We start from the raw sequence: 19,072 nt of genomic DNA, 5'->3' as shown, positions 1-19,072 counted from the left end.
GATACAACAGTACTTTCTGCCAGATGGAGGTCAAACAAGGAGACGGTGGGAGAGGTGGGAACGATCCTTCACAGTGCTGCTAAAGGCTTTATGGATGCAACACTTTTTAAGGATCTCTTTAAGGGAGGGCAGAGAGGTCCCAACAATCTCCTCTGCAGTGTGCACCATCTGTTGTAGGACCTTATTGGTTAGAGACACAGCAGATGCCAGAGCAGACGTGATCTCGATGTTTGGCCCTGTAGAATGCGGTGTGAATGGTTTGAGGCATGCTTGCCTTCTTCAGCCTCTGAAGGAACCGGAGATGTTGCTGCACCTCCTTGGCTGTGGAGGTGGTGTTAATTGACCAAGTAAGGTCACTTGCCAGGTGCACACCAAGAAATTTGGTGCTCATGACCAACTCCACCTCAGAGCTCTTGATGTGCAATGGGAAGTCGACAACTTGGGCCACCCTGAAGTCAACAATTATCTCTTTCGGCTTCTTTCTTAATCTTGGTTCATCCTAAAAAATAAGCAAGCAGCAGGAAATGAAAGAGGCATTAAATATCCATCCATATTTGGAACATTATCTTTGGCAGTAATTATTAATGGACAGCTGTTCTACAGGGTGGTCCAGATCTAATTATGCAGATCCAGATCGTCTGGATGACTTTGATTTATGTGGGGATGATTCCAGTCCGGCACAAAGACGATTCTTCATGTCGTCAGTTGCCACTCTTCTCGATGGTCTGGGATTTTTCGAGTGATTTTCTATGTAAAAAACTTAATAAGTTATAGTGTAATGAAAATTGCATACAGGGGGTTCCTCGGGTTACGACACAGTTCCGTTCCTACAACAGTGATGTAACCCGAATTTTGGTGTAAGTCGAAACACACTCTAGCCTAAGTCACTTACCTATCTTAACACATTTGCAAAATCATAATCTAGAACATAAAAACACAAAATCTAAGCCTGAGAAAAAAGAAAAGGACATACATATACTGTACTGTACACTGTACTGTAGTAACAGAAAGAATGAGTGTAAAAAATGCTTACCTTTATTCCTTCTCATGTCTCAATTTATTTTAACTTTTTATGGGAGTGAGTGTTGTAAACTTGAAACGTTGTATGTCGAAACGTTGTAACCCGAGGAACCCTTGTAATTAGATCTGGACCACCCTATAAACATAAAATGAGTATGTAGTATTCATGCATTTATTTTAATGCATTTGAAAGATGGAGTCTTTAAAATTCACAGCTTGCCTTCTTCGATATTAACATGCAGTCCAGTATGCTGAGTGAATGCTAAATGTAATTTTCAGTTGACCTCCTCAAGCTGCACCAGCTACTGATCTCTGCTGCCACCATGTGGAAGTTATGTCGTTTGCATTTGTTCACTTCTGGCTACAGAACTGCATTTAATTATTAATTTTTTAAAAATATTGTTCTTTATTTCACCTTATAGATTTTCTTATATTAGGAACTTGTTAGTTTACCCCTTGGGGTCAGAGCACAGGGTCAGCCATTTTACATTTGTCAGTAATGGGGATTTGAACTGGCAACCTTCCGGATACCAATGCAGATCCTTAGCCTCAGAGCCAATTCTGCCCCGTATTCAAAGTGTAATTTGAATTCTGAAATTCTTATTTGCATATGCTAACCAACATGCACATGTCTCCAATCTGTGACACCATGATTAGTTACAATAACTACCTCACTGAAAAAGCTTCTGTCCTTCTTACCTCAAAACGTCTCTCTTCTTTATTATAAAAGACACACACACACACACACTGCTTTAAGAAAAAAAAAAATACCAGTCATGCCTATTGAGCAAATTATTAGAAACTACTATACATAAACTGGCTAGGGTCATTTCTGGCTCTCAAAACACTTGGTTCTTCATGGGATGGATTCCACAAGATGTTGGAATTGGCATTCCTTTGACATTCTGGTCCATGTTGACATGATTGCATCACACTATCTCTGGAGATTCGGCATTTATACATTCACGCTGCGAAAATCCTGTTCTGCCACATCCCAAAAGGTGTTCTGTTGTTTTCAGATCCGGTGACTGGGAAGACCACTGAAGATTGCTGAAGTCATTGTCATGTTCATGAAACCAGTTTGAGATCATTTTTTGCCTAGTGACATTGTGCGTTATCATTTTGGAAGTAGCCATTAGAAAATGGGTGAATTGTGTCCTTGAAGGGATACACATGGTTTATTTAAACCAGGGGTGCCCAACTCCAGTCCTAGAGGGCCGCAGTGGCTGCAGGTTTTCATTCTTACCCTTTTCTTAATTAGTGACTTGTTTTTGGTGCTAATTCATTTTATTTGACTTGCTGTTGAAGACTCAGACCCCTCAATTGTTTCTTTTTCCTTAATTAGCAGCCAAACAATAATGAGATACAAAATGAGTCAAAACAGGACCAGCAAACTGTGACGATCATACAATATCTGAAAATAAAGAAAGGTGAAGGTCTCAGGAATGCTGATCTGCTCTTAGGAAAGAGAAAATCCATAATTTCGGAAATCAATCAATCAACATTTATTTATATAGCACATATTCATACAAAAAAATGTAGCTCAAAGTGCTTTACACAATGAATAGAAAAATAGAAGACACAATAAAAAATAAACATAAGTCAACATTAATTAACATAGAATAAGAGTAAGGTCCGATGGCCAGGGTGGACAGAAAAAACATAAAAAAACTCCAAAGGCTGGAGAAAAAAATAAAATCTGTAGGGGTTCCAGACCAAAATGTCTGCTATTGCACAATGAGAGCAGCAACAAGCCATGGAATTAAAGAACGGGTTTAATTAACAACAAGACTCGGCGCCTAATTAAGCAACTGGTTGGAGTGAACTTGGTTGGAGTTTAAGTCACTGATTGAGTTGGTCTTCTGTTGGCTCACTCACCTCACATTTCATTTCTGTTTGGGTGCCATTTAAGGAAAGAAATGAACCAATTCAAAGGAACAAATCTTAAAAACAAGACAATTAAAATGAATTCAAAAGAAGTTAATTAGCAGCAAAAACAGATCACTAATTAAGAAAGGGTTGGAATGAAAACCTGTAGCCACTGCAGCCCTCCATGACTGGAGTTGGGCACCCCTGATTTAAACCGATCTGCTAAGATAAATGGGACAGTGCCCAGTCTGATATTATGTGCTAGAGAATTCACAGGAAAAAGCACGCTCTTGTTCAATTTGATTTTAAGTCCAGATATCTTCTGAAATTCAGCTAATGCCTTTAGGGCTGCTGGCACAGAATTTTGTAGGTCTGATATACAGTACCATATTCTCTGCATATAGTGATATTTTCTGTACAAGTCCTTCTCAGAGTAAATTCTAAAGACTCTTACGCATGAAAATCCCAGGAGATAAGCAGTTACAGAAATGCTCAAACCAGCCCATCCAACACCAAAAATCATGCCACGGTCAAAATCACATTTGTTTCCCATTGTGGTGTTTGACATGTATCTGTATCTGTATGATTTTATGTATTGAACTGCTACCACATGATTGGCTGATTAAATAACTGCATGGATAAGCAGGTGTAATTTGTTCAGTAATAATAATAATAATAATAATAATAATTCATTACATTTATATAGCACTTTTCTCAGTACTCAAAGCGCTATCCACACAGGGGTTACATGGTGTACTGGAACTGGAATAGTACCAAAAAACCCAAATATAAAATGGTATGGTAACAGCATTTCAGGATTGTCATTACTGAAATTAAACATCGGCTTCCCCTTCAGACCTCTCTACCTAACAATCAGTAGAGCAGTCCTGGAAAAGCGAGCTTCACCACAATTGAGACTTTCTTTTCTAATAATCACCACTAAAACCTTCCTTCACAAAGTCAATCTGTGGAACAGAGCAGCAGGAAGTTAACCAACTGGAATTCAAGAGACTGTTGCGTTATGTGATGGTTCACCCTGTGATCATCCCTTAGGTAGCTGGTTCATCATTAACAATGAGATGCATTGCAGACGGACGTGCTGCCCCATGAGATGGCACAGGAGCTTTTGCCAGTGGGTTAGTTTTCAAATGTGCATTGCACTACTAACCTGATATCATTATTTTAAATTAGACTTGTAGTAATGTTCTACCATGTTAGCCATTGTGAATGTAGTGAGAAGTCAAGCAAAATGGCACCTTTTATTGGCTAACTAAAAAGATTACAAAATGCAAGCTTTCTAGGCAACTCAGGCCCCTTCTTCAGGCAAGATGGAATCAAAAGAGGTACAGTTTTTAATTTTGAAAGAACAAAATGAGGGAAGTGTAGCATAACATTTCAAACCTTAAAGATCTGCCCATACTGACCTGTCACCCGTTTTTACTTTGAAACGTTTCTGGTAATCTTCCATTCTTGCTGTCCATCCATCCATCCATTATCCAACACGCTATATCCTAAGTACAGGGTCACGGGCATCTGCTGAATCCAATCCCAGCGCACAAGGCAGGAAACAAACCCTGGGCAGGGCGCCAGCCCACCACAGGGCACACACACACACACACCAAGGACATTTTAGAATTGCCAATGCACCTAACCTGCATGTCTTTGGACTGTGGGAGGAAACCCACGCAGACACGGGGAGAACATGCAAACTCCACACAGGGAGGACCCGGGAAGCAAACCTGAGTCTCCTAACTGCGAGGTGGCAGCGCTACCCACTGCACCACTGTGCCATTCTTGCAGTCAATTAGTAAAAAAATACAGGAGTCCTTACAGTTTGAGCTGTTTGGATTACAAGTGTCTTTTCATTTTTTTTTCTTTCTTCTAGGTGAACCCGAGTTCAAATACATCGCAAACATGCATGGAAATGAGGCCGTGGGCAGAGAGCTGATTATTTTCCTCGCTCAGTACCTTTGTAATGAATACCAGAAAGGAAACGAGACCATCATCAACCTGATCCACAGCACACGGATCCACCTCATGCCTTCAATGAACCCAGACGGCTTTGAAAAGGCTGCCTCCCAGGTACTTGTTTAATGCTGAGCCTTCCGTCCATCCATTTTTTTTTTGCTTTGATTATTTCTGGGAAAACACTTTAAATGTTATAAAATTAGTAATATGGGAAGGGGTTGAAGCTTCTGCATTATTTCCATAACTTGGTGGGTTTTGTTGCAGGTACTCTTCACATATTCCCAAACACATGCTGGTGGTTTTGACTGGCACCAGTGCCAGTGTGTACTGTATGTGTGTGCAGGAGTGGTGCCCTAGCTAGGACTGCCTCGTGCCTTGCACCCAGTGCTGCCAGTATAGGCTCCAACCTCAACAAATCTGCCTTGGATCAAGCTGGTTTGAGAATGACAAAAAATAGGCTAGCACATTATAACTGCTCTCAGCTTTGGGTTCAAGTCCAGGCTCCATCACTCTCTGTGTGAAGTTTGCACGTTCTTCTTGTATCTGCCTACAGTCAGCTCCAGCAATCCCACCTCTCATCTCAGTGATGTGCATGCAAGGTTGTTTGGTGTCTCAAAACTTAGTGTGTGTGTATTTGTGCCATCAGATGAGCTGGCGCTTTGTGCAGAACATGTTGAGGGGCGGTGCTGTTGATTAACTATTATTACTTTACAAAACCCCCAACCGCAGCAGGGGTGGGCAGATTCAGTCCTGGAGGGCCGCAGTGGCTGCAGGTTTTTGCTCCAACCCAATTGCTTATTAAGAAGCACTCATTGCTCAAGTAACACTTCTGCTTCACTTTAGTTGTCTCACTCGTTAAGATTTTGAACCCTTATTGCTTATTTTAGTCTTAAACAATTGTAGTCTCGTTTTTTAGTGGCTCCTTATTAGCAATAACATGCAAATGACAAAACAAACCAGCATTTCTCCATTTAGCTTGTTTCCATTTACACCTCTGTGTGTATTTCTCATGCACTATTGGGTTTAATTAAATCCTTGGAAGGAAAGTGAAGAGAAAAAAGTGAAGGACTGAGAATAACTCGTCTGTTTTAAACTTCAAATCATTTGGATGATATCCTTAGAAAGGAAAAAAAATCTAGGATATAGGAATGACTTGACCTGGCAGAGTTAAAGCACTAACAACCCATGAAATTAAATAATTGACAAGGATTGGTTTTTAATTAAGCAACTGGGTCGGAAACAAAAACCAGCAACCACTGCGGCCCTCCAGGACTGAATCTGCCCACCCGTGATCTACAGGGAGGAGTGAAAGCTTTAGATTCGTCAAAAATTGTGATCTCCGGTTTTCGACAGATCTCGACATTTTAGGGTCACCTGATACCGAAATCTCGACGATGGTTGTGTGTCTGCCTGCGTGTCACAATTTCTTGAGGACGCTCTAGAGCTAAAACGGCTGGACAGGAAAAATATGAGATGACGATATGCTGATTAGTTTTTGAGCAAAATCGTGCAAGAGAAAGAGACACTCGAGAGGAACCCTCAAACACCGTCATTCTGCAATTAAATTTTGAATTCTTCCCAACCATTTCTATCATAATGACCTATTTTATGATCAGAAAGATCAGCAGTAAATAACTACTGAAATGTTACAGAATAGTTCGGGCAACTTGGTTCCTGGGGCGTGAAGCCTACTGACGCTCACATACACATTTTTTTTTCTTTATGATGCAGTGCCAGTATAAGTATTCACCCCCTTGGAAGTTTTCTAATTTTATTGTTATACAACATTATATCACATTTGTTTTAATTTGTTTTGTTTTTTTTTTGACCCTGATCAGCATAAAAAGACTCTTTAATGTCGAAATGAAAACAAGTCTCTGCAAAGTGGTCTAAATTAATTACAAATATTAAAGATGAAATGATTAATCGCATAAGTATAATTTACAGAAAATTAATATCTGACTTCTACAAACATAGTATTCTCAAACTTACTTACTTCATTTAAGCCTTTCAGTGAGCCGGAGACTGTCTTGGCAGCACTGGGCACAAGACCAGTGACCCACTAAAGGGTCCATTCATGTCTATGCCCACCCAGGGCCAGTTTAGCATTGCCAGATAACTTTCCGCGTATGTCTTTGGGGTGCTCCAGGTGCCTGCAGCCTTCCTGATCCCGGGATATCGATAGTCATAACCAAGGATGGACTAGGGCAGTGAGGACAAACAACAAGGTCGGTGCAAAAGTGCTCAGTGCATTTTATTAACAGCACCAATCAAAAGTCCAACAATGTTCAAAATGCGCACTGCACTTCAATAAATAAACCTCAATAAAGCCAGTGTCCTGCACTCGGGTCCCAATCCAGGTGGTTCGTCGTGTGGTGGGTGCGTCAACACGCTATTGGCGCATTCCCCTAATCTAGCGGGTGTTAAATAAATCCATCCAATAAGCAGGTTACAACAACAACAACAACATTTATTTATATAGCACATTTTCATACAAACAGTAGCTCAAAGAGCTTTACATAATAAAGAATAGAAAAATAAAAGACACAATTATAAAACAAAATAAATCAACATTAATTAACATCGAATAAGAGTAAGGTTCAATGGCCAGGGGGGACAGAAAAACAAAAAACTCCAGGCGGCTGGAGAAAAAATAAAATCTGTAGGGATTCCAGACCATGAGACCGCCCAGTCCCCTCTGGGCATTCTACCTAACATAAATGAAACAGTCCTCTTTGGATTTAGGATTCTCACGGAAGGGCTTGATGATGATGATGATGGTCATGTAGACTTCTGCCTTTTAATCCATCCATCATTGTTGGAGCATCATGAAGCTTTGAGTAGGTGGTGGTGGCGCAGGCCACCACCACAAAGAAACCGGAAAAAGAAACAGAAAAGAGAGTAGGGGTCAGTACCGATTTTAGAGCCACCATGAATAGTTATTTTGAGGAAATTGAACATATAGAGTATCAAAAGGTTAAATTCAAGAATGAACACAAAATTCTTCTTCCTGCCCCTTGTGCTCCATCATGTCTCTCTAATCCCGTCTGCTGGGCTGCTTAGCATAGCCAAGATGTCAGCAAGTGCACTTGCCTCTTGTTCCCACCACCATCCCTCGTCGTATGTAGGGACCACCAAGCCCAGCTCCCACATCCACCCATATGATACTTAACGTGTGCAAGCCCACCCCTTGATCTCTGCTCCTCTCGCCCCTCACGGCGAATCCTGGGCCTCCTTTCAGCCTCGATCCTGATATTTTCTCTCTCTTGATGTTCCCTCCACTTTTTCTTTGTCTGACATTCTTGCTTTCTTTCAATCTTTTTTCCCTTTTCTCACTCTCAGACTCCTTTAAAGCCCAGTGAGTACAGGTGCGGCACATGATACATGGAGCCTCAGTGAGGGACGGCTGCAATTCCCAGAGCAAGTTCTCCATGGCCGCAAACCTACTGTATACTCATGGGGGTCCGAGTCACACCACTGTTTTTAAACTCATGCACTGCCACGTACCCCAGACACGCTTCTTTGTAACTGTCGGACCAAAACGTGATAAAAAAACCCCAACAAGCAGAGGGAAAATATGAGAATGTCATGGAGAACCAGAGATGCGATGTGTGGTAGAAATTTAACATGTTATCAAAGAAAGAAACATCCCTTAACAGGACTATTGGAAAGGAAGTTGAGAAGGCAGACTTTCAATTCGCTGTAGTCGCTGTGGTGTGTCGGTTAGAACACAGGAACTAATCCAGCCATTGCAGGAACATTGCTTTAATGTTGAAATGCCAGAAATTCACATGAAGTAGAACAACTGTACAGGTAGGTGAGTATGTGTGTGGTTCTAACAGGCAAACAACAAAATAAGACATTTAGTACATATATAAATGTTATTTTACTATGCAATACACAAATGTCCAATAGGTGGCACTATAGCTACACACTATCAACGTAAGGTATTTGCAGTTACAGTTTCAATGTGGTAACATAGCAGGTTTATATCCATATTTATGCACATCATATCTTAAAGATTTAATGCAATATCCCAAGAATTTACAGGCTGAATCTATATTTAACAGAGTACATCCTCTGTTTTACTAAATGGTATTAATGGGATCTACGGTAATAATAATAATAAACACTAAGCAACATTTTGCTTCCTGGGTCCTCCCTGTGTGGAGTTTGCATGTTCTCCCCGTGTCTGCGTGGGTTTCCTCCCACAGTCCAAAGACATGCAGGTTAGGTGCATTGGGGATTCTAAATTGGTCCTAGTGTGGGTGTGGGTGTGCATGTGTGTGCCCTGAAGTGGGCTGGCGCCCTGCCCGGGGATTTGTTCCTGTCTTATGCCCTGTGTTGGCTGGGAATGACTCCAGCAGACCCCCGTGACCCAGTGTTAGTATATAGCGGTTTAGATAATGACTGACTGACTAACTAAGTAACATAAAATGTTAACCTAACTACTAATTCAGAACAGTTTTCTCTCTAACATTTAACACTTGACTTCTAAATGCAGTGGTGCTTGAAAGTTTGTGAACCCTTTAGAATTTTCTATATTTCTGCACAAATATGACCTAAAACATCATCAGATTTTCACTCAAGTCCTAAAAGTAGATAAAGAGAAACCAGTTAAACAAATGAGACAAAAATATTATACTTGGTCATTTATTTATTGAGGAAAATGATCGAATATTACATATTTGTGAGTGGCAAAAGTATGTGAACCTCACGGATGATCAGTTAGTTTGAAGGTGAAATTCGAGTCCGGTGTTTTCAACCAATGGGATGACAATCAGCTGTGAGTGGGCACCCTGTGTTATTTAAAGAACAGGGACCTATCAAAGTCTGCTCTTCACAACACGTTTGTGGAAGTGTATCATGGCACGAACAAAGGAGATTTCTGAGTACCTCACAAAAAGAGTTGTTGATACTCATCAGGCTGAAAAAGGTGACAAAACCATCTCTAAAGAGCTTGGACTCCACCAATCCACAGTCTAGAGGTACATCTCACAAACTCACAAGCTCACTGCACACTCCTCGATTTTCACGTGACCGTGCTTCAGCACCTTAAAGGCACATGGGCCTTTTTTACAAGGACATATCAGTAATCTGGCAGGAGAAGAGCCGTTCATTGTATGTTTTAATTACCCTCTCCCACTTGGACAGAGGCAGTGGTGCTGTAAGAATTCAACACCATCCAACCTCTGCTCCTTAGAGACAAGCTGACTAAGATGGGAGTAGACTCACACCTGGTGGCATGGATTGTGGACTATCTTACAGACAGACCTCAATATGTGCGTCTTGGGAACTGCAGGTCTGACATTGTGGTCAGCAACACAGGAGCGCCGCAGGGGACTGTACTTTCTCCGGTCCTGTTCAGCCAACATACATCAGACTTCTAATACGACTCGGAGTCCTGCCACGTGCAAAAGTTGGCTGCATCAGGAGTGGGCAGGAGGAGGAGTACAGGAAGCTAATCAAAGACTTTGTTAAATGGTGCGACTCAAACCACTTACACCTTAACACCAGCAAGACCAAGGAGCTGGTGGTGGATTTTAGGAGGCCCAGGCCCCTCATGGACCCTGTGATCATCAGAGGTGACTGTGTGCAGACCTATAAATATCTGGGAGTGCAGCTGGATGACAAATTGGACTGGACTGCCAATACTGATGCTCTATGTAAGAAAGGTCAGAGCAGACTATACTTTCTGAGAAGGTTGGCATCCTTCAACATCTGCAGTAAGATGCTGCAGATGTTCTACCAGACAGATGTGGTGAGTACCCTCTTCTATGCGATGGTGTGCTGGGGAGGCAGCGTAAAGATGAAAGACGCCTCACGCCTGGACAAACTTGTTAAGAAGGCAGGCTCTATTGTAGGAGTAAAGTTGGACAGTTTAACATCTGTGGCAGAGCGACAGGCACTAAGCAAACTCCTGTCAATCATGAAGAATACTGCATCCACTGAACAGGATCATCTCCAGACAGAGGAGTAGCTTCAGTGACAGACTGAGGAGATAGTTCCTCCCTCACACTATGCGACTCTTCAATTCCATCCGGGGGAGTAAATGCTAACATTATTTAAAGTTATTGTCTGCTTTTACATGCATTTTTATTACTATTTAATTTAATATTGTGTTTTGTATCAGTATACTGCTGCTGGATTATGTGAATTTCCCCTTGGGATTAATAAAGTATCTATCTATCTATCTATCTATCTATCTATCTATCTATCTATCTATTATGTAGTTTCATATCTATCTATCTATCTATCTATCTATCTATCTATCTATCTATCTATCTATCTATCTATCTATCTATCTATCTATCTATCTATCTATCATATAGTGCCTTATCTATCTATCTATCTATCTATCTTGTCTTGCTGTTTCTCTGTGTGTCGATTGCTTTGGTCTGGAGTGGAAGTGGCCTTTGTGCTAGCAGGAGAGTGAGTTGAGTTTAGCTTTTTCTTTTTTTCATTTTTTTCTTTTATTTCTTTTTTCTAGTCATTTCTCTTAATTCTTAGCTGTGTTATTTATATATAGTCATTATTTCAAGTTTATTTAGTGTTTTTTTTAAAAAGAAGTGGCTAGGATGGCTGTGTCCCGAGGGATACAGCCAGGCCTTTTGCCACATGGCTTTGAAAAACTTAGCAGAAGAAATGGCATCAAGCTGATTGTTGATCCAGTAGTTTCAGTAGAGAAGTGTGTTACTGAAATTGGAAAAATAATTGGATGTAAAAACATTATCTCTGCTTCAAGAATGAATAAGGCTGTCGTGATATTTTAAATGAAGAGGCCTTAGTTCACCAACTGGTTCAGGAAGGCCTAGTCATTAATGGAACCCTCATTTCTGTTTTGCGCTTTCAACTCCTGCAAAGAGGATTATAATCTCTAATATTCCTCCTTTCTTGAAGAATGAACTGCTACGTAATGAATTGAGGGTATGGCGAGATTATTTCTGACATTACTATGATTCCTTTGGGGTGTAAACAGCCAGAATTAAAACATGTGGTCTCATTTAGGAGACAGGTTTTTATGCTCCTCAACAGAGGTTACAGTGAGTTAGATGTTGCTCTGAAGTTCAAAGTAGATGGATGTGACTATATTGTGTTTATATCTTCTGATTCAATGAAATGTTTTAAATGTGGCCGTGCAGGGCACAAAGCAGTTGACTGTAAAAGAGCTGATGGTAGTCATGCTATGGGAGGGAAACATAAATGCAGTGAGTGAGTCAGATGTAGAGGATGAGTCTGAGGACTCCGACTCCGATGCTGAAGATCAGCAGATTGTTGTCTGTGAGGTATCCACAGGTACTCTTAGCTCAACTGTAGGAAGTTCTGATAATCAGATACCCAGTTGTAGCTCCACAGTTGAAAGGAGTGAAATAAAGAAAGCTGAGATAAAAATGCCTGAAGTGGATGGATCGGCCAGGCCGAGTTGAAGTCCTCTACTGTGAATATAAATCAGGATGAAGAAAAGGGCCAAGCTAAGGCCGAGGTTATGCAGCCTGTCATTGAAACTACACCAACTGAGGTGGATGACATTGAAAGTCTGAATGCTGACGCTGCTACCTGTGAGCCATCTAAGGTGGATGAGCAGGCCGAGGCCAGTCCTGAGTCCACAGTCCACAGTGAAACTGCTTGCCCTCTCTTAAATGTCAAAGCTGTGGCAGAAACTGAACCAGGCACTAATTCAGGCAGTGCAGTTAGGGAAGAAAAAGCTGGAATTGTTGAGGAAATGAATGTTGAAGAAGAATGGATGACACTCCCCAGAAAGAGGAAAGAAACCTCAGATGGTGGAGTAGGAGCCAAGAGAAGTAACAAAATGAACCTGACAGAGGGGCTGACGTGTCTTTGAAGAATCGTTTTCTAAGTACCAGAGAGGTGACAATTAGCCCAGAGTGTGAGGGGAGTCAGCAGGGTGGTGAGGACAGTGACTCTTGTATGTCAAGTGACAATTTAACTGGCACTCTTGGAAAAACCGAATACAGCACAGAAAGCATTCTGAGCTTTCTGGATTTTCTTGAAGGCAAAAGGAAGGTGAATGTTGTAGAACATTTTCCTGACCTGGAACTTTTTTTGGTTTCAGCCAAGCGAGTTACGCAATGCTGTTCCTTTGGGAATGGAAAGAAAAGAATTTAATCGGTTAAAGAATGTTATCAGCAAAGTTAGAAAGTCTCTCACCTCCAGCACATAATGGCTCCACACCAGCTCCTCTCTTTTTCATTAGTTAAAGTTCTTCTTGTCATTGCTGCTCCGTTTCTTTTCTTTCTAATGCCTGTTTTCTCTTTGGGCTCTTTGAATGTTAACGGCTGCAGAGACTCCTTAAAGAGAGCCGTACTTTTCAATATTTGGAACAGAAAAAACTAGATGTTACTTTTCTTCAAGAAACTCATACTGACCCAATGAATGAGTCGGAGTGGCAGAGGGACTGGAGTGGGACATCGATTCTGAGCCACGGCTCCAGTGCCAGCGCAGGGGTGGCAGTGCTCTTCAGTAAGGCGTTTCTCCCGAGTCCATTGACTGTTTTGAGCAAATTAAAGGTCGTCTCATGAAGGTCGTTGCGTATTCAGGGTAAAACATTATTTTCTTAAATGTCTACGCTCCAAATGAAGGCAAAGAGAGTTTCTTTTTCTTTTGTTAAAAGACGTGCTAGCTGAGTGCAGTTCAGAGGACGTGTGTTCTTAGCTGGCGATTTTAATTGCACTGAAAATGCAGAGATGGACAGGAATGGCGCTGAGCCTCACCCGGGGTCAGTCAAGGTGTTGCAGTCGGTCCTTCATCAGCAAGAACTTGTGGATGTGTGGAGAGAGTCGAACCCGACAGCAAGACAGTACACATGGCTCAAGGCCTCCAGTGGCATGTTATCCATGGCAAGGCTGGACAGGATTTATACGTTCGGCACAATCTGAACCTCATTTTGGGCTCTTGTCTTCTGCCCACAGGGTTTTCAGACCATAGTTTAGCTCTCACTCGTTTCTCTTTGGGGTCTGAGCGTAATTTTAAATCTTTCTGGCATTTTAATACTAAACTTCTTAAAGACTCTCTATTTCTTCAACACTTTCGTCTCTTTTGGGACAAATGGAGACTCAGCAAAATGAATTCTCATCTCTGAAGCAATGGTGGGACGTCTCCAAGGTCCAAATTAAACTCTTTTGCCAGTTTTATTCTGAACATTCTTCTAGAAAGGTCACCATGGCCATTAAAGAACTGGAAGAGGACATTGGGATAATTCAAACCAAACTGGAAACCGGTTTTAATGCCAATTTGCTTGAGTCTCTAAAAGACAAAAAAGATTCTCTGAGGTCCCTGCTGGATGAACAGGTGAAGGGCGCCATTGTCAGGGGGAGATTCCAGAATATTTCCCAAATAGGCGCCCCTACGCAGTTTTCTTTTCATTGGAGAAGAAGGTTGCTCAGGCAAAAATCATTCACTGTCTGAAAACTGCAGATGGGACTGAAATGACGGAGACCGAGGAGATCCGGAATTTGCCTTCAAATTTTACAAAGACTTATTCTCTGCAGAAACAGTGGACTTGTCTTAAACACAGAAATTTTCTTTAATGACCTACCACAGTTGACTCCATCCACCAAGGAAGAACTCGACCTGCCACTATCGCTGGAGGAGCTCACTAGTGCTCTTGGGAGTTTAAATCAGAACAAAGCCCCTGGGATCGATGGACTTCCCGTCGAATTCTACAAGTCCTTTTGGGATATCATGGGTAAGGACTTCCTGACTGTGTTTGTGGAGAGCATCAGGGATAAAGAACTTCCGGTGAGTTGTCGGAGAGCAGTTTGACTCTTTTACCAAAAAGGGGATCTCTGCAACATTAAAACTGGCGACGGTCAGCCTGCTGTGCTCAGACTATAAAATCTTTTCTAAAGCGCTGGCTCTTCGTCTGAGGACTGTCATGAACTGCTTGGTGGCCTTGATCAGTCATACTGTGTCCTGAACGATGCATTTTTGATAACATTTTCTTTGTGCGGGATTTGGTATCTGCTTCTGACATTTTTGGGTTTAAGGCAGGTCTCGTCTCACTAGATCAAGAGAAGGCCTTTGACCGGGTAGACCACCAGTATTTATTTAAAGTTCTAGAAAGGTTTGGTTTTGGTGAGACCTTTCTAGGATATATTAAATTAATGTACACGAATGTGTTTAGTGTTTTAAAAATTAATGGAGGGTTGGGAGCCCCATTTTCTGTTACAAGGGGCATTCGTCAGGGGTGTGCACTCTCCGGTATGCTATACTCGCTGTCCATAGAGCCCCTGCTCCACAGACTTCGCCAATGTCTTCACGGCCTGTCATTGCCTGTGTGTCCCACTGAATCTTTTAAGGTGGTGGCATATGCTGACGATGTCACAGTTGTCATCACTGAATCTGACGATGTTGTCCTGCTGCAGGACTGTTTACAGGTGTTTCAAATGGTGTCATCTGCCAGGGTCAACTGGTCCAAATGCAATGCCTTTCTGATGGGCAACTGGGACTGTCCTCCCCCAAACCTCCCAAGTGGTTTAACATGGAACTCTAAGGTATTTAAACATCTGGGAATTTACATTGGGAAGTCTGGAGCCACAGCTGATAACTGGGAAGGTTTAATTGACCAAATTCAGGGGAGACTGAACAAATGGAAATGGGTGGTCGCCAAGCTCTCTTTTCGGGGTAGGGTGCTTATTATTAATAATTTAATTGCTTCAATGCTTTGGCATAAATTTAGGTGTGCAGATCCTCCAGTTTGGCTGTTAAAAGAAATTCAGGGGATATTACTGGATTTTTTTTGGGACAAACTTCATTGGGTGAAACGCAGTGTGGTACATCTGCCTGTGGATGAAGGTGGTCAGGGCTTGGTGGACATTCTGAGTAGAATTGAAGCTTTTAGGCTGACAGATTTACAGCGTCTCTTGTATGCCCCTCAGCCTTTACTGTGGAGGAGTTTAGCATTCGCTTTTTCACAGGGTCGGAAATCTTAATTTTGATTGGCAACTCTTTTAATTGATGTCAAGCGATTGGCTATCTGTGCTGCCCACCTTTTACCGCAACATGTTATTGATTTGGCACACCAAAACGAACAGAGTGGGAATTAATGTGGAGTCAGTCTTCTGGTTACTCGAAGAACCGGTAATATGGAATCCAGTCTTGGAGTTTGACTCGGTCAGTTTAAACTCACTGCTAATGAACAAAGGCTTTACCAAAGTAGCCAACTTTATTGATCCAGTCAGCAACCAGTGGAAGTCTGGGGCAGCTGTGGCACATGAGCTCGGGATTAGGTCTGTCCGTCTTGGGGGGTCGATAATCAACAAACTTAAAGGCTCTTTAGTGCAATTGGGTGCAGGTCCTCTGTGTGAGGATTATATCTCTGGAGATCTCATAAAGAGGCAGAACCTCCTGAATGTAAAATTACAATTAAACCAAATGTAAAAGATTTTATCAGTTCTAATAACTCCATTTTAACAATTAATCACATAAATGGAATTTCTTTCCAAAATTTGTCAAAAAAAGAATTGTATGACTGGTGTCTTAAAGTGTCCCATTTTATTATTTGAAAGACATGACTGATACCCTGTGGAGGAACACTCTGTGTCTGCATGACACGACATCTCCAGTATGGAGGACTTTATATAAACCGCCAGTTGAGAAAAGAGTTGGTGACCTGCAGTGGAGGATTCTACATGTGGCAGTAGCCACCAATTCATTTTTAAAAACTACTATTGGTGCCAGCACAACAGATCAGTGTCCATTCTGCCTTCAGAAAGAAACAGTTTATCATTTATTTCTGTATTGTACCAGATTACAACCACTGCTGCATTTTCTTGATTTATTGTTGATGGATTTGGGAATTATATTTAATAACCTCATTTATATTTTTGGAATGCGTGTCAAGAGTTTGTAAAAGACAATGTTTACTTGGCAATTTTTTGTTAGGCCAGGCCAAGATGGCAACGTTAAAAACGAGAAGAAACCGAGATAAAGATTTGAAAACCACTGATGCTCTATTAATGTTTAAGGTCTTCCTTCAAAGGAGATTGAGAATTGAATTTGAATATTTTAAATTAATTAATCAATTAGATGTATTTAGAGAGATCTGGGCTGTAAATGATGTTTTATGCTCCTTGGAAGATGAATGTCTAGTCTTAAAGTATGAGTAGGAAAACTGTGTTATTAAATGTTGATTAATTTTGACTGTTAATTTGACTGCAATTATGTTATAATTGTTAATAAAGGTCTGTTTAAAATTAAAAATTATCTATCTATCTATCTATCTATCTATCTATCATATAGTGCCTTTCATATCTATCTATCTATCTATCTATCTATCTATCTATCTATCTATCTATCTATCTATCTATCTATCTATCTATCTATCTATCATATAGTGCCTTTCATATCTATCTATCTATCTATCTATCTATCTATCTATCTATCATATAGTGCCTTTCATATCTATCTATCTATCTATCTATCTATCTATCTATCTATCTATCATATAGTGCCTTATCTATCTATCTATCTATCATATAGTGCCTTTCATATCTATCTATCTATCTATCTATCTATCTATCTATCTATCTATCTATATATAGTGCCTTATCTATCTATCTATCTATCTATCTATCTATCTATCTATCTATCTATCTATCTATCTATCTATCTATCTATCTATCTATCTATCATATAGTGCCTTTCATATCTATCTATCTATCTATCTATCTATCTATCTATCTATCTATCTATCTATCTATCTATCTATCTATCTATCTGTCTATCTATCTATCTATCTATCTCCTCAGCAAAATGCCTTACAGGGAGCATTCTTCAAAAGTAGTCTGTTACAGCCTGGTCAGAATGATCAGAGAAACAAAGAACAGAGATTCATTTTATAAACTACTGAGTTTACATAAAGTGTCAATCTATGCATAATTTTTTTCTGGATGTTTCACTGGTTTACTCCCACATGACTTATAAAATGGAAGTCTGTTATATAATTTTCTGGTTCTTCTTACACCTTTGAGTTGAGCCGCCACCCTTGAAATTTCTGTGCCTATGACAACTGTCCATTCTGGTTGTTTTACAGGACATCTGCTGATTTCTTGGTCATTTCTTAGTAATCTTTCAGTACATTTTGTTGTTCACTTGACCTTTATCTGATTTCCTGATATGCCTGCAAAGGTTTCTGACATTTATTATTTAAGATAAATGATATGCTACCCTAATATGATTCTTCCACAGATGTAAACCAAATCTACTGGATATGTGAGCGCTTCCATGTTGATTGCACTGTACCCGGCACACGTGTCAATCACGGCGCTGTTAACCTATAAAATTGCGCTACAACAGTATTCAGAAGGTTTCTTCTGAGCTCTTTTTTAGGGGTTTGTGTTGACACAACATTTTCATCAACTAAGTAGCGTACAGAAAGAATTCTTCTTCTTTCGCCTGCTCCCGTTAGGGGTTGCCACAGCGGATCATCTGTCCGCATATGTGTTTGGCAAAATTTTATACCGGATACCCTTCCTGATGTAACCCTCTCCATTTATCCGGGCTTGGCACCGGCACAAAGAAACACACTGGTTTGTGTACCTTCTGTGGCTGGGTTAGTATACAGAAAGAATTAAAAAGGCAAATAAAATGTTAGGTTACATCATAAAAACTGTTGAATATAAATCAAGGGAGGTTACGCTCAGACTTAAAATTGCACTTGTAAGACCACATCTGGAGTCTTGTGTGCAGTTCTGGTCACCACACTACAAGAAAGACATAGCAGCACTTGAAGCTGTGCAGAGGAGAGCAACCAAGTGCATCATGGGGCTTAAAGACACATTCTACTGTGACAGACTTAGAACATTAAACCTGTTTAGTCTCAAGCAGAGGAGACTGCATGGGGACCTCATCCTGGTCATTAAAATCCTCAAAGGCGTTGATAAAGTTGATCCAGCAGAATTCTTTCAGCTTAAGTGTAAATCAGACACTTGAGGATGTCAATGGAAATTAAGGGAAGTGCATTTAAAACTGAAGCTAGGAGAAGTGTTATGGGACTCGGAACAAACTACTGAGACATGGAGTTGAAGCAGAAAACTAAGAGGGACCTGGATGAGATATTAGGACAGCTTAGCTATTAGCTAAACAAATGGGCTTGATGGACTGAATGGTCTCCTCTCGTTGGTCAAATGTAGTATGTATGTCTCTTAATATTCCTGTTCATGTTGTCATGTACTGTAATGCCTGCTGTGGCAGG

At 40.8% G+C, this 19,072-nt stretch overlaps 1 protein-coding gene across 1 annotated transcript in view; it reads left to right on the top strand.

Moving 5' to 3' along the window:
• Positions 1-19,072, top strand: part of cpe (carboxypeptidase E) — a 131,577-nt gene that overhangs the window by 93,834 nt on the left and 18,671 nt on the right. The window contains exon 2 of the mRNA XM_039759621.1: positions 4,775-4,971. Within this exon, the coding sequence (XP_039615555.1) occupies positions 4,775-4,971 (197 nt within the window). The remainder of the gene's footprint in view (positions 1-4,774; positions 4,972-19,072) is intronic.

This window comes from Polypterus senegalus, chromosome 7 (assembly GCF_016835505.1).
Source record: "Polypterus senegalus isolate Bchr_013 chromosome 7, ASM1683550v1, whole genome shotgun sequence".
Taxonomy (NCBI): Eukaryota; Metazoa; Chordata; class Cladistia; order Polypteriformes; family Polypteridae; genus Polypterus; species Polypterus senegalus.
The sequence above is the reverse complement of the archived record's forward strand: the minus strand, read 5'-3'. Positions and strand labels throughout refer to the sequence as shown.